Source organism: Prionailurus bengalensis, chromosome E4, assembly GCF_016509475.1.
Source record: "Prionailurus bengalensis isolate Pbe53 chromosome E4, Fcat_Pben_1.1_paternal_pri, whole genome shotgun sequence".
Lineage (NCBI taxonomy): Eukaryota > Metazoa > Chordata > Mammalia > Carnivora > Felidae > Prionailurus > Prionailurus bengalensis.
In genome coordinates, this window is record NC_057360.1 from 44,065,604 (window position 1) to 44,080,930 (window position 15,327).

General features: G+C 45.1%; 1 protein-coding gene across 10 annotated transcripts in view; it reads left to right on the top strand.

Annotated features, from left to right (window-relative positions):
• Positions 1-15,327, top strand: part of SRGAP2 (SLIT-ROBO Rho GTPase activating protein 2) — a 235,075-nt gene that overhangs the window by 82,119 nt on the left and 137,629 nt on the right. For all 10 annotated transcript variants that reach the window (XM_043569300.1, XM_043569294.1, XM_043569296.1 and 7 more), the window contains exon 3: positions 8,938-9,130. In XM_043569300.1, the coding sequence (XP_043425235.1) occupies positions 8,938-9,130 (193 nt within the window). The remainder of the gene's footprint in view (positions 1-8,937; positions 9,131-15,327) is intronic.

Genomic DNA, 15,327 nt, shown 5'->3' on the forward strand with positions numbered 1-15,327 from the left:
ATTTCCCAATCCCTTTTGGATTGTAAACTGCTTGAGAGTAAGACAATGTCTTATATTTTCTTTTGCGGTCCAGTGATTCATCACTCAGATCTTTGCACAGAGGCAAAGATTTGCTGGATTTCTTGGTTGATTGCTGTGGTCCTTGAGAACCAACATCTAGTTAGCCTTCAGCAATAAATCAGGGCCATCAGGTGACATTTCCCAGGGGAACTGTTGGTCATCTCATCACATTAATACAAGTTAATTCTGGACTTCGGACTACAGGGATTTTGTTGCTTAAACATCTCAGGCAAGGCCTATGAGCTAAAGTTACTACTTTGGCGTTCGATGTGGCAGCTTGTTCATTTGGGAGCCTTTTGTCTTTGACTTTCCATTGAGTCACTTGAGAGAGCCAAGGTGGCTTGCCAGAGCAGTCGCCATGATTAAAGTTCATTGAGACATTCCCCTTCACATCCTCCTGCCCCATTGGCTTTACGAGGTTCCTTTCTATATCTTCACTGGAGGGCTTGCAAGTTAATGGATGACTGCCTGTCCTTTGGAAACTCTTAGGGCCGTTTTTCTCCTCTTCCTTCCCACTGGCTGGTTTCTCTTGGTCTCCAGGGCTGTATGCATTGGTTTTCTGCAGTGTGAATGTAATACAAGGGGAGGGGAGGTTCTTTCTTTAATAACTTTGGGATATTCTACAGCACGGGGCAGACAGTTTTGAAGATGAGCAAACTTAAAAGTTCAACAGAGAGAACTGTAGTCAAAACGAAAGCCAGGGAAACCAGGACTTCACTCCCACCTTCCTCTTCCTGCCAAGATAACTGTCTTACCTTTGAATCCAAAGGTCTCTCATCTGTCCCCTTTGCTCACCACTGCCTAGGGAGCGATAGTATAGAATCACTAGCTTTGGGACCACTGGCTCTAAAGTGTGCATTATTTCTAATGGTTAGAGTAGGTACGGACAAGGATTTTTCCACTCATGGAATTCTCCTGCTCATGCTGACTTCTGTACCGTTCAGCCTGGATTGCTCATTAATGCTCACTCCATCTCTTAATTTAGAAGGTATAGGAATCCATCCAGCAGACCTCCTCTGATCTTCCTTCAGCTCTGTTTTCATCATGACACACACTTTCACTAGCTCCATTTCTGGCTGCTGGAAATCTGAACTCCTCTGTTTGCTTTTGAAGCTACTGCTGTGTACCCTTATCTCTGACCAGGCCTCAAGGTACCCTTTGTTCTAGCTAAGCCATCCTCCTCACTACCTTACAAAGAGGTCATGCTCGAACATTCCCATCTCTTGGCTTATATGTTCCTCTGGAATATTGTCTCTTCACCCTTCCATTTCATGGGTAGATGAAATTCTACCCATCCTAAGAATAGGAGTTCAGACTTTGACTTGCTCCCTTCTTCCCCTTCATTCTCTCCTCTCCCTTCTTCCGTCCACAAATTTGAAGGCCTGCCAGATATTGTTCTGGGTCCCAGGGTGCTGGTGAACTGGACAAATTCTTCAAGGATCTTAGTCTTCCTCAAGAAACCTTGTTTTAGTCATTTTAGTCCTCACTGCACTTTCTGAGTCCTCAGAACTTATACTTGTAGTATTTATTCTTAGTTCCAGGTATACAACATACAATATATAATATACAGCAACATAAAAATTTATGTAGTATGACATCTAGCAGAAATATCTATTGAATAAATATCTAGCATAATTTATGTAATGTAATATAATTTATGTAATATATTAATATATAATTTTTGAAAATGTATATTTAAATCCTATCTTCACAATCAGATTATAAGTTTCTTGAGTGTAGGGAACTTCATGCTTCTGAGAGCTTCAGAATCCCTCACTTTATTCATTCGGACTTCATTGTTTCCAAGGAACCAAAAATCCAAAGCAAACTATTTTAAGCAAAAAGTGAATGAGTTGGCTTATGAGACTAAAAGGGCCAGGGATAGGGCTGGCATCTGGCCATGACTTGATTCAGGGGCTTGAGTTTCCTTTTCCCATTTCTCAGTTCTGTTTTCTCTGGGTCAGCTCCATTCTCAAAGATGCTTTCCAGTCATGGTGACAAGATGGCACCAGCAGTCTCAGATTCTCATTGTCTTCAGGTCTTAAAGCTCCCAAACAAGGCCTGCAAGTAACGTCCACCATCTTTGGAGAGGGCAGAGGTGGAATCAGCTTTACCAAAAGCACACGGACTGAGGGTCAGGGAGATTATATAGATGCAGGGAAGGAGAAACAGTAAGTATCTATCACATCCACATATTCTGGAAGCTTAAGCTATTGTCGGTTGGTTGCTTGGATTAACTCACGTCTAGTTCTTTGTTGTATTTAATAGGGTAAAGGAATGATGAAAAAGTCTACCAGTCACTCTTTGAGGAAGAATACTTGCTGTTTTCTGCTTCACCGAAAATAGCTTGCTTGTCTTTTCTTGCAAGAGCGACTACTCATATATAAGTGATAGTGGTGATCATTGAAAGAAATGGTAGAGCAGGTAGACTGGAGCTGATATAGGTCTCTTCTTTCTCTGCTCTCATATCACTGTGTGTATACCTCGTAGTTCACCTTGTTTGCTACAGGTGTTTCACTTGTTTCTTCTCTACGACCAGGCTAGTTTTGAGGAAGAACTTCTGTCTATTCTCGGAGGACCTGGAAGGTGCACAAATAAATTTTTGTGATAAGAGTAAGTAAGAAAGGACATGGCTTCAGGCCTATATCTGCAGCTAAAATAGCTATGTGATCTCGGCAATGCCTTTCCCTTCTCTGGTCTTTGATTCCATCATCTGCCCACCAAGGATTTTTAAGGGCCCTCTCATTACTGGGTTTGTAGAAAAGCAAACCAGTAGGGTGAAGAGCAGGACTTGGCACGGCATCTCAGCATTTTGTTTCCTTGGGAACAGTTTTGATAGGGGCTGATTACCCTTGCGATAAGAGGTCTTGGTAAGAGATATGGAGGGTAGAGCCCAATGAAAGCCTCAATTGTCTTCTTATATAACACAGGCTGGAAAGGTACTAGGAATTAATATTCCTGAGGTGGCTGAGGTGACATCATGTGTTTGTGAAAGGACTAAAAGCAGGTGAGGCAGATTTTGTGGAAAAAGACTGGCAGTCAGTCTGAGCTCCCAGTGGGGAACATGGGTTGATCTCATGCTCTGCGTTCTGAACAGAACCTGTGGGAGTCATAGCTCCTGTCCCTTAGGTGCCAGCCCATCAAGGAGAAGGGGAGGACCTGTGTTACTCTTCTGAAAGATTACATGTTTCTCTCAGCCTGCCCTCCTATCCTCATTTTCTCCTCAGAAATGTGGTACTCATAAGGGGCGCCTGGGTGGCGCAGTCGGTTAAGCGTCCGACTTCAGCCAGGTCACGATCTCGCGGTCCGTGAGTTCGAGCCCCGCGTCGGGCTCTGGGCTGATGGCTCAGAGCCTGGAGCCTGCTTCCGATTCTGTGTCTCCCTCTCTCTCTGCCCCTCCCCTGTTCATGCTCTGTCTCTCTCTGTCCCAAAAATAAATAAACGTTGAAAAAAAAATTAAAAAAAAAAGAAATGTGGTACTCATAAGGAGGGAGTTTTGTGTGACTTAATCGGAGAAGACTCCTGAAGAAAGAGATGAATTTTGAAAGAGGGGAAGAAAGGGACTAATATCTCTGGGTCGAAAGCAGCAGACTGAACAAAATTCCCCTACACCCTGCTGACTGGTGAATTCCCTGGGTGTTCTCTGAAGTGAGGACATTTTTCAGAGGACTGCATCGCCTGTGTTGGCAGATGTTATATAATTTAGAGTCTACATGATTGTAAGTGTGGGAGGGCCCTGACTGTTTTTGTTAAATGATTGGTATGCTATTAATTAGGGCTAGTTTTTCTTCTAATTTTATCCTTCTTGTGACCCTTGATCCTCTTTCGAAAACAGAAATGAGCTTCCTTTTCACTCCCAGGACAGGTATAGTTAGGATCTCAGCTGTGGCCAAGCATGGACAAGGAGTCAGCACTTTCCAAGGGAAGCTTTGTTGGATGTGTCTGCTGATCCCATATCTGAACTCATGTATAAAAACATTCCTTGCTTGGTTTTGATTTGACACCCTCCAGAAATGATGGAACGGTGATCTGCCAGTAGAGTTCAGTGTCATGGCCAAGCTTGCGATCCAGAGGGGCAGTTTCCAGAATTTGCTTTAAGAATATTCAGTGCAGAACTGAGACCCAGCGCATGCAAATGGAGAAATGGAGACCAAGGGTTCCTTCCTCTTTCTGGTGCCTGCCCATTGGGGCCATTTTCCCCTTTGCTGGCAGGATGGTGCTCAAAAAACATGCTGTTTGGTGGAGTTAAATTTTTTAAATGAGATGTAATTGATATACCATAAAATTCACCCGTTTTCAAGGTATACAAATTCAGTGCTTTTTTAAAGTACATACACCAAGTTGTGCAACCGTCACCACTATCTAATTCCAGAACAGTGGGGTTAAATTTTGACTTGGATCTTTGAATGAGATATCAACCAAAGGTCAATTCTGGTTTTCAGGAAACTAGTTCTAAGGCTTTGGTTCTTTTTGCAAGGGAAGCTACAGAAGTGTCATTTAAAAAAAAAAAATTATAATAGAAAAAAGAGTCAGAGGACGTGAAGTTTTCTTCGGCTTGTTGTTTGACTCCTTTCGCCTGACTGTCTTTTTCAGTCTTTGGTCTTTGAGTTGGGACTTATCCCCACGGCTATGTTATAATAAAGAATATCCAAGGCAAAAGCAGTAAGACTGGCTTTGCCTTCTTTTCCTGTCTCCTCTTTGTCAAGCCACGTCTCATTAGGGCAGCGCGTGGGCCTGTTCTGTTCTTTGGTACCATCACCCACCATCACCGAGCTCAGGGTCTGACACACAGTAGGAGCTCAGTAAAGATTTGATGAATAAAAGGCTGTGTTAGGTGCCCAGGGGAGGTCGTTTTGGCATTATCAGTCAAAGCTCATGGTGACCTTTGTACTTTGGCTTTGTGGATGGCCATGGAATCCATTCGCACCCTGAGATACAGCTGCTTCTAGAAAATGAGAGCTTGATTTCTTCCTGTGTAGTTCTGGCAGCAGAACCGACAAGGACGCCCTCATCCCCAGTTCCCAGGAATGCTCATCCAACTGTAGACTGGATTTCTAAAGCCTTCTCGAGTTGGTATGGCCAAGCACAGTGTGGGTGGTGTGAGTGTGTGTCTTTGAGTGTGCACCCGCATGCACGTGCGTACTCGCCTAAGCACACGATGGAATTGTGAAGAATTCCTCCGTGTTTTTATAAATCGTCCCTTTCTTCTTTCTGCCCCTGTAGTTTATTGGTAGGCCAGGGTGCAGAGGGGCCTCCAGCCTGGGCACAGGGCCCAGGCGAGCCGGCCTTCAGTGGCCTATTGTTTTCGGCCCCTTATTGCATGGACAGAGGGCTGGGGCTGGCACAGCTGCCTTCTTGGGGACCATTGTTTGTCTTTTTGCAGCAGCAGCAGCAGCAGCAGCAAAAGTCTGAAGCAGCACATTTTGCGCTGGACAGAGCAGCCATTCTGTTTTAGAGCTGCAAGCCTAGAGATGGCGGTGGTTGGAGTCTCCCTTCCGTGTCTGCGTGGATGCCCTGAGGATAGAGACCAGGGAGGCTTCTCCTTCTAGGCAGGTTGCAGGAGAGGGGAGATGCTCAGTGGAGGGTTTCGCAAACCAACCACAGTGGCAGGTGGTATCTGTTAGCAGAGATTCTTCTGTTCCTGGATCGGGAGTGGAATATCATTGCGTTCTCACTTTCTCTGGCCTCTGGGCATATTGGCAGACCTCAGCGTGTGCTCCCAGGACAAGGAAAGCACTTCTTCCAAAGTTGTCCTGTAGAGTAGATCCAGGAAGCAGGGAAGGGACCCAGCCCATTTGTGGACTAGTTGAAACATGGGCTAGTTACCGAGTCAGTGGTCTCGAGTGGGCTGGTTACACGAGTCAAGTGGTCCAAACTTGATTCTGAATCACCCCCCGCCCAGCTGGAAGGTAGAGAAGGGGATGTTCCGGGGGTGGGAGCCATAGACACTGTAATTTACCCAGAAGTACTTTCAGAGACTCCAGACTTGTGTTCTGTTTCTTTTGTTTCCCTGACCGACCCACAGTCAGCCTCTTTGACAAGTTAGACAAGCCTTAATTTGGCTTCAACCCCACTTGCACCTAATTGTATGACCCTTTGGTAAATGACTTAACAGGTCTTATTTCATTTTTCTTACCTGTGTTATCAGGATAATTGGGGAGACCTAATGGGATACTTGTGGAGATTAAATGAGATGATGTATGTAAAGCCCCATAAAAGGTGTTCGGTAAACACATGCTCCCCTTCTCTCAGGATCCCTGAGGGGATGCCTGAAGGCGGGGTGCACTTTGTATTGTGCTGCCCACTAGAGGCACCTGAGAAAGTCAGGGTGGAATTCTGTGTTGGTTGGATGTGCTTGGGGGCTTCTTAGGTTAATGCACATATTTCAGAGGCCTCCTATAAAGTGCTAATTCCTGGACAGGACAACCCTGGGGTGGCCTATCTCTGGAACTTCATAGGTATTATGGGAATTTGCCCAGCCCCCTCTTGTTTTGGTGGAGGGTGGGCATCATCCATTCTATCGGGTTCCTTTCCGCTCTCCTGGTTAGTGAGATTATTGAGGGGAAGTCTTAGGTGAATTATAGGGGACTCAAAGGGGGCTGACAGCCCCTTACCCATCCACATCCTCTTGCAAATGTGGGACTGACTGGGTGGGCTCTTTGTCCTAAGATGCTCTGAGTCTTCCTTAATGAACAAGTTGTAAGTAATATCATTGAGCATTGTGAACGTGGTCTCCACCCATAGTTTGCCCATCCAGTGGCTACTACTGCCAGCTTCTACTTCTGCCTGTCGGTAGGCAGAAGGGGTACAGATGCCTCTAGGAATAGTTTTGACAAGGGCTGTTGCCTTTAAGAGGCCCAGAAACCCCTGGCAAAAACTAGATGCCTGATATCCCTCTGCAGCTCTTCCTCCCAACACCCTTGTAATCAGACTCCCCAAAAACACAGAACAAGAGAGCTTTGATGAGTGATGAGGTAGGCGGCTTTTCTGCTCAGCCTTCTGTCTGCTTGAAACAATCCTCCGGTGCTCAGTTTCAGTTCAGGTAAGGTTACTGTAAGGTTTGATTGGCATTGGCGGTTGGCGAGGGGGAGGCATGGGGATGCAGAGGGTGAGAACCGCACTTAGAGATCACCCATGAAGTACCAGAGACTTATGCTACATTCTGATATGAGTAAAAACAGAGACAAAAATGAAGATAAGGATAGATTATGGACCCCTAGCCACTTCAAGGCAAAGCTAAAGGTGCCATTTGCCTATCCATCATTGTTTTGTAAGCGTGGTGGGCAGAACTTTCAACATCAGAGCTGTGATCCTGGCTTTGCCTCTGGTTTATCCACAGCTCAGGTGAAAACTCTAGGTCCCCCCATCACCCCTGCTCCCATGCATCACATAGCATAGGCAGAAAGCGTTGTTATAACCCTGCTATTATGGAAATGAATTTGGAGCGTGCATAAGGAAAGGCATAATAATATAGGTGCTCTTTTTTCCTGGGACTGGAGTCATTGCCACAAACGAATGCACTGGAGCTGAGCAGGCTTGCAGGGAAAGGGATAAAAGAAATGGCTCCATTGCGGCTCAAATGGGGATTGGGATATAACTTCAGCAGGATATGCACTGCAGACCTTCTCTGAGCTGAAAAACAGTCTGTTTTTGGCATGCTGCTTCTTGCGGGTGCCAGGGCTCTTGTCAGTGACAAATACTGTATTGCATTTGAGGCAGATCTGGTTGCATCTGGAGCTACCATTGCTGCAGTCCCAGAGAGGGTGTTTGCTAGCCCTGTGTGAGGACTCTTGGCTAGGCAGAAATCTGTCAAGCTAGAACTTCACCTGAAACATGTCTAACTTTGACACAGCAGGGGCTCTGAGCATCACTGAGGATGAGGCAACCGCTGTATGAGTGATATTTGTTGAGAACAAATGAACTTCTTGAAGATTGATTGACATTCTGTGATTGGAAACTATGGAATCTGATTGACAGTGAAAGAGTTGCTTGCCTAGAAGTCTGGTGCTTGTTTCATTCTTGATTGCCACTAGTTGACCTTGGGCAGGACCCTGTCTCCATTAAAATATCCTGACCCTCACCCTCCCTCTTGGAGATGTGGAAAAACTTGTGTTTATGTATTTATTTTTTAAGTTTATTTATTTACGTTTAAGAGAGAGAGAGCACGAGCTGGGGAGGGACAGAGAGAGGGAGACATAGAATCCGAAGCAGGCTGCAGACTCTGAGTTGTCAGCACAGAGCCCGACGCAGGACTTGAACTCACGAACTGTGAGATCATGACCTGAGCCAAAGCTGGATGCTCAACCGACTGAGCCACCCAGGCTACTTGTGGAAAAACATTTTGAAATGATGGGAGAAAGTATAAAAAGTAGGAGCTTGGGCTCTAGAGTCAGTCTCTCTGGTTGAATCCCAGTTACATTACTTTAATAGCTTGACTTCCTTAAGAGTCAGTTTTCTCATCTTTAAAACGGGGATGAAAATAGTACCTTCCTAATAGGATGGAGATAAATCATTAGGCTCTCAGCCAAACAGAACCCAAATTCTGGCACTGTGCCAGAAACACAGTAAATTGCTCAATAAATGGTAACTGAATATTAAGTGTCTAATAAGCAGTTTCTCTTAAATGATTCAGCAGACTCCTGGTTCCAGGTTCTTCAGGGGTCCAAAAAGAGTTGGTGGAATTTTTGGAGGTGCTTCAAATGGTGCATACGGCCATTTTAAGCTTTCGGCTTGTTGTTTTATTTTTTTCAGTTAAAGGCATTAAGTTCCCACCTGAATGGAAGGGGTCAATGTTAGTGTTGTATGTATTTGGTTTTGTTTTGTTTAGTTTTGTTTTGAGGGATTCCACCTGACTGGCCGGCCTGGTTTCTGTTGCAGAGATCCGCACTCAGCTCACAGAGCAGATGAAATGCCTGGACCAGCAGTGTGAGCTCCGGGTACAGCTGCTGCAGGACCTCCAGGACTTCTTCCGGAAGAAGGCGGAGATCGAGATGGACTACTCTCGCAACCTGGAGAAGCTGGCCGAGCGCTTCCTGGCCAAGACGCGCAGCACCAAGGACCAGCAGTTCAAGTAGGGGCTCTGGTTGTTTCGTGCGGAGACCTGAGACGGGGCTTGGGGCGGGAGGGAGGCAGGGTGTGCCGCCTACACCCTCCTGCATTCACGACGGTGCCCCGGGGACTTCAGGTTGGCTGAGGGCTGAGAGCCCTCTGGGACTTCTTTTCCAGATTGGTCTTTCGTGCAGGTCAGGATCCTGGAGAGCTCAGAAGAGATGATGAATTGTGCTGATAATAACAGCAGACACTTTCATAGTTCTTCCTATGTGCTAAATGTGGTTCTATGGGTTTTTATATGTATGTTAACTCATTTAATCTCCACAGCAAGTTCGTATGTTGGTTATTGTAGTCTCCCCAACTTACAGATGAGGAAACTGAGTCATAAGGAAGTTAAAGAACTTGCCTCAGGTCTCTCTCTCTCTCTCTCTCTCTCTCTCTCTCTCTCTCTGTCACACACACACACACACACACACACACACACACCCCTCGTACATCAATATCAATCAATATCAGAGCTGGGATTCAAACCAAGGCAGTCTGAAGTCTGACTCCAGAGTCTCTCTCTCTCTCTCTCTCTCTCTGAATCTCTGAGTCTCTCTGAATCTCTCTGTCTCTGTCTCTCTCTCTCTCTCTCTCTCTCTCACACACACACACACACACACACACACACACACGCATTCACACACTCCTAGTACATCAGTAGCAGAGCTGGGATTCAAACCAAGGCAGTCTGGCTCCAGAGTCTGTGTTCTTAACCATTTCGCCAAACTGTCTTTAACTGGAAGAAATGAATGATGCTCTAGCATACGTCTGACTCATTGCCCAGACAGTTGCAAAGGTCTATCCCTTGCATAGTATTTTATGCAAGTGACCCATTCACTCTGTTCTCACTGCTATTGCTGTAGTTTAGATCATCATTATTGCTGTCTGAATGATTGCTTTACTTACTGTATCATCTGCAGCAGAGGTTCTCAACTCTGGCTTCATATTAGAATTCCCTGGAGAGCATTTTGAAAATGCTGAAATCTGGGCCCCCTTCCAGAGCAATGAAGTCAGAATCTCTGGGAGCAGGGCCTGGGTAACAGTATGGTGTAAAAGCTTCCCAGATGATTCTAACGAACAACTAGTGTTGAGGACCACAGTGTACAGCTTCTCCCCGTTCCAACCTGCCTGACCCACTGTTACCAGATTTAGTTTTCCTGGAACACACTGGGGATCCCGCGGTTTCTCTGTGCAGTCGCTTCCCACTGTCTGTGTTCTTGACACTCAGCGTGTGGTCTCCCAATATCAGCACCACCTAGGATGCTGGGAATGCAGAATCTCAGGTCCTGCTCCCAGATCTACAGCGACAGGATACTCAGGTGATTTGTGTGCATATTGGAGTTTGAGAAGTGCTGCTCTGCTTACAAGGGTATACACTCTCTGGCTTGTTCTTTGAGCCCCTGTACATCTGACCTGGACTAGCTTTCCAACCTTACTACCTGTTGTTTTTTTCCCCTACTATACCATAGCCAAACAAAGCATTAACTCCAGTGGACCTTTGCCCATCCTGTTATTTGAACTTAGGTACCCATTATTCACATCTATGCATGTCAGGGACATACCTGTTTTAAGAATCATGTTCCAAGAAGCTTTCTTGATTCTCCCAGAAGAATGTTCTCCCTTTTCTGAATTCTTACAGCATTTTATTTGTTCTTTTATTAGGGCAGTCAGCACTGTCTGCCTTATATTATCTTCTCTTAGTGGACTATATAAGCTTTTCTGATTCGTTTTCCAGTCTCCCATAGTGCCTAGTGTAATATGTGGTATATAATAAATGCTTACTAAACATTATTGGATGAGTAAATGAATGAATGAAGTTATAAATGAATGCCAAGTGTGTCTCATTTTCCTCCATTTTCTATTTTTGTTTATCATATCACCCTAATAATTTGGGACACAAATTACCCTTAACAAACCAGCTCTGGGCAATGAATATGGAGAGGCTAAGTTTGAGGACAACACGTGACACTCTCAAAATAAGCCAGCATGCGAATTTCCTCCACATGTTTTGTCCTCAGAGCTCCTTAGCTTTCCCAAGTTCTGTTCTCTTTACATAAGCAATCCTAAGGGAATAAAATGTTATTTTAGTATATGATGAATGAAGATTTGGGAGAGAAATCATTTGCTTTAGAAAGAGGGGACTCAAAGTTGGATTTATTCTGTTGGTAAGCTACTCCTTAAAATCACATTTGATTTTTAGGACTATATCATATTTTCAGCTCAAGGACATATTTGCTACAAATTAAGGTACAGATGTGTTCATCTGTAAGTCAGAGCTGAATTGCTCTGATTAAGATCACATGCAAGGAATAGGGTGTTTTCTCCAAAGCTGGAAGAATTGAATTCCCTTCTCATAGAGCCTGGTACCTGGCTTCATTTTCCCCCAGACAACTAGTGGGTATTTATTAAGAGCCATCTGTGTACTCTGTATTGTACAGGCATTGGAAGATACAAGGGAAGTTTATTGTGTGTCTCTATAGGGGGCCATATCTGGCTGGGGAAGAAAGATTTTTAATACAAGAAGCAACTAGAGAGTAAAGCAATAATGATCTCATTAAGAAATCATAGAAATCATTGGTTGTGTGTAGAATAGAGACGTGATGAGAGGTCCGAGATAAATCATCAGAGAGATACATAAAGGTAATGGAATAGTCAGGAGAGTTTCCATGAAGCAAGTGGGACTTAGGCTAGGCTTTAAAGGTAGATTTGTGTAGGAGAGAACCACAGCACGTGCAGGTGAGAGGAAGCAGGAGCGTTTGCTGGTGAGGGGGTACAGGGACCAGTGAGGGACCCAGCTTCATTAAAAGGAAGTTCCTTTCCCATTCATTCAACAAATGTCCATCACACATTCCTTGAACTCCTTCAGTCCAGACACTGGGCCTTGGGACATAGTGGTGAGCTAGCGCTGTCTCTTGCATGCGGCACTTACAACAGGATGAGGAAACGGGCATTGAACAAATCGCACAGTTAGATCAGTTGAGGTAAGTGTTGAGGAACAGAAGTACAAGGCACTAGAAGAACTTGTAAGGGGGACTTCGCTCCTTTTGCTGTCACTGTATGGCTAGTTTACTTTAATAACTTCCTGTCTGATCTCCTGAGTAGCAAGCTATTTACCCACCAAACCCCTTTTAAGTACCTACTGGGTGCTGCCCTCTCTGCTCATTCCGGTGGAGACTCAGGTGAACTCTGGATTCCTGGCTAACCAAGAAGAGAGACACGTGGCAATGTCATGAGCAAAGGGCTTCAGTAGAGGTCGGAGTGAAATATTATGAGAACATAGATATTTACAAAAGCAGTGGAAAACAAGTTTAGGTAAGTGGAGTAGACACCAAATAACAGCTCCGTGATAGACAGGCAGAGGAGTTCAGGTTCGACGCGACAGCATGGTAATGAGGGCTCTCAGTTCTTGAGTGGGGAGAGCAGGAGGTAGAGTTTCTGTTCCTGTAGGAGAAGAGGAAACAGCGCGGAACTATTGGCAGCCTTGCCGTGTTCGTTTATGATGTGTAACGGGGTGGGTGTGTAAAAGATCATGTCCACCCACCATACAAAGTGCCACAAGTGCAGGGGGAAGAGACATTTCTTCAGGTTGGGGACTGGGCGGGGCTTCATGGAGGTGAAGTTCATGGATGGGAAATGGGAAAATACAAGTGTGAGTGCTAGGTGCTGGTCCAATGGCTTGAATTCAATTGAGACAGTGTAGAAGTTGTAGAAAGAGGATAGAAAGATGGGGGAGGAGGCATTTCAGGCAGAGAGAACGGGAATGGTAAAGGCACAGAGCTGGAAAAACGAGGCCGGTGGGTAACTCATCCGTTTTGCTGAAGAGCAGAAATAACAAATGCAATCGTGAAATAAGCTTGGAAAAATTGGTAGGGGCTTGATCACAGTGGTCTGGGAACACCAGGTGATAGGGTTTATTCTGTAAGCATGGGGAGCCATTGATAGTTTTTGAGCAAGGAACATAATTATGGCTGTGCTTTGGGAAGGTAACTATGGCAACACTGCATAAGATCAATCGGAGGGGAGAGACAGGGTAGCAGGAGGCCTGTTGAGGAGTTATGGCCGTGAGCCTAAGGTTAACATGGGCCTAACCTGAAGTCGTGCCCTCGGAAATAGAAACGTGAGGGCAAGAAGCGGTCAAACTCAGAGAAACTAGGACAGAAGAAGGGCTGTGGGTGTCCTGGGTCTCTGGAGTGGTAATTGTACTGTATTTTCATTCAGCTGGTGCAGTGTAGCCTCGATTTTGCTGACTCTAGGGCTGATCCCTAGAATAGTTCATTCTCTGCCCAGAGCGTCTCAGCGGGCACTCGTCACCTCCCCCGGAGCTGTAGCAGCTGTTGGCCCAGCAATGCCATGGATTTGTCTCTCTGTGCTGCCAGGAGAACAGCTGCCAGCGGCAGCTCTGGACAGACGCGTCTTAGGGACCTGGAAACTATTCAAGTCGGGCTGGGGTAGGGTGGCCAGGGCCAGAGTCCGTCTATATGGACCCGCCGCGCCCTTTTCCAGACCAGTGTCTCAGCCTGGCTGGATCTCAGCCTCTCATGCTCAGTTTGATTGGTTATTCAGTTACAGTTTTAAGTGACTACATTTAGGGACAAACATTGCTGGACTGCTTTTTTTCTTTTTCTTTTGGACAACTTCTTACCCTGGAAGCCATTAGCCTGTCACTCTTTGGCTTTGCTTCCTATTCTGCTTTGCTCCTGCTCACCTTTTGTCCTCTCCCACACTGTGCTCTGTGCAAACACCCTCATTAAAGCCCACACAGCTCTGACTCCATTGCAGAGTCTGACCCTGTGGTCCCATCACGCTCCTTCTCTTCCCCCTCCCCCACAGAAAGAGTGAGAGATGCTGCAGATAGAACTACATAGTGTTTATTTGATTCCACCGTATTCTGCTTTGTTTAAGATAGGGAACATGGCTTCCTCCATCCGTTTGAATTGTGGGTGAACCCTCTTCATGTCTGAAATTCTATCCGCCTGGTTTGATTAAGAGCAGAGATAAAATACTATGTGAGGGTAGGAAGTCTTCCTAGGGAAGATGTTCTTGCATTTTCTTTGGCTCTTTGAAGAGTATAAATGTATTCCTATTTGTTGCTGAGCCTTTGATTGTCTCTTTTAAGTGGAATCTGTGTTAATATTGCTCAGCGGGACTCTAATTGATAATGCCTTGGCTGGTTTTTTGTTGGTTTTTTTTTTTTTTAACATGGACTTGCTGTAAATTACCTTTCAGTCTTAGCTCACTTGATTTTGATCTCCTACTTTTAATGGCTCAGTTCTTCTTCTTTTTTTTTTTTCCTGTTGAGTCTTTAGAGGAATACTCCTACATTGCTATCCTGCTGTGTTCTTTCCAGAGACCTTATGCTACTTTAAAACCCACTGCCAACATTTTTTCTGTCTTTCTTCCAGCTTTTTATTTTTCTCAATAACAAATATTTGTTGAATATTTTTAAGGTATTGTTCTAGACTCTAAAAGGAGGGAGATCCAAAGAAATAGAAGTCGTGGTTCTTTCCCACATGACTTTATAGTCTAGTCAGGGATAAATTGTACCTAAATTCAATAGCACAACTTCAATATAAGGCAACATGTGGTAAGTACCAAGTGTGTGCTATAGAAGGGATGGTGCACAGTTGGAAGGGTCAGGAAACTTCCAGGGAGGAAATGGAATCTGAACCAGACATTGAAGAAAATGGACAGGATTTTGATAGACGGAGACAGAGGGAGGGGGAGGATGTTGTAGGCCGGGAGGGGCACAGCAGGAGGAAAATACAAAGCACCAGTGAGTAGACTGGTTTGGCTGGTTAACAAGAGTATATGGAAGAATTGGACAAAGGTAGACAGGACCATATTGTGGAGGGCCTTGACTTTTGGCTAAGGTTTGGTGCTATGCAATAGACACTGGAAACCACTGAAGGTTTGAATAGCTAGTTGTCCAAGCCGAGGCATGAACTCTGCTTACAGAAGATTGACCTTAACCTTAATGGTGGTGAATTGCTAAATGACTGGAAACTTGAGACGGTGACACCAGTTGCCACAGTATATAATAAAGATCTAAATTAGGGTGGGATGGTAGGAATGAAAAGAATAGAAATTGATCCTTTGGACCATTTAGCAAATATGTGTTGTGTTCTTACCCTGTAACAGACACATGCCAGGCAGGACAGATACTGCCCCCTG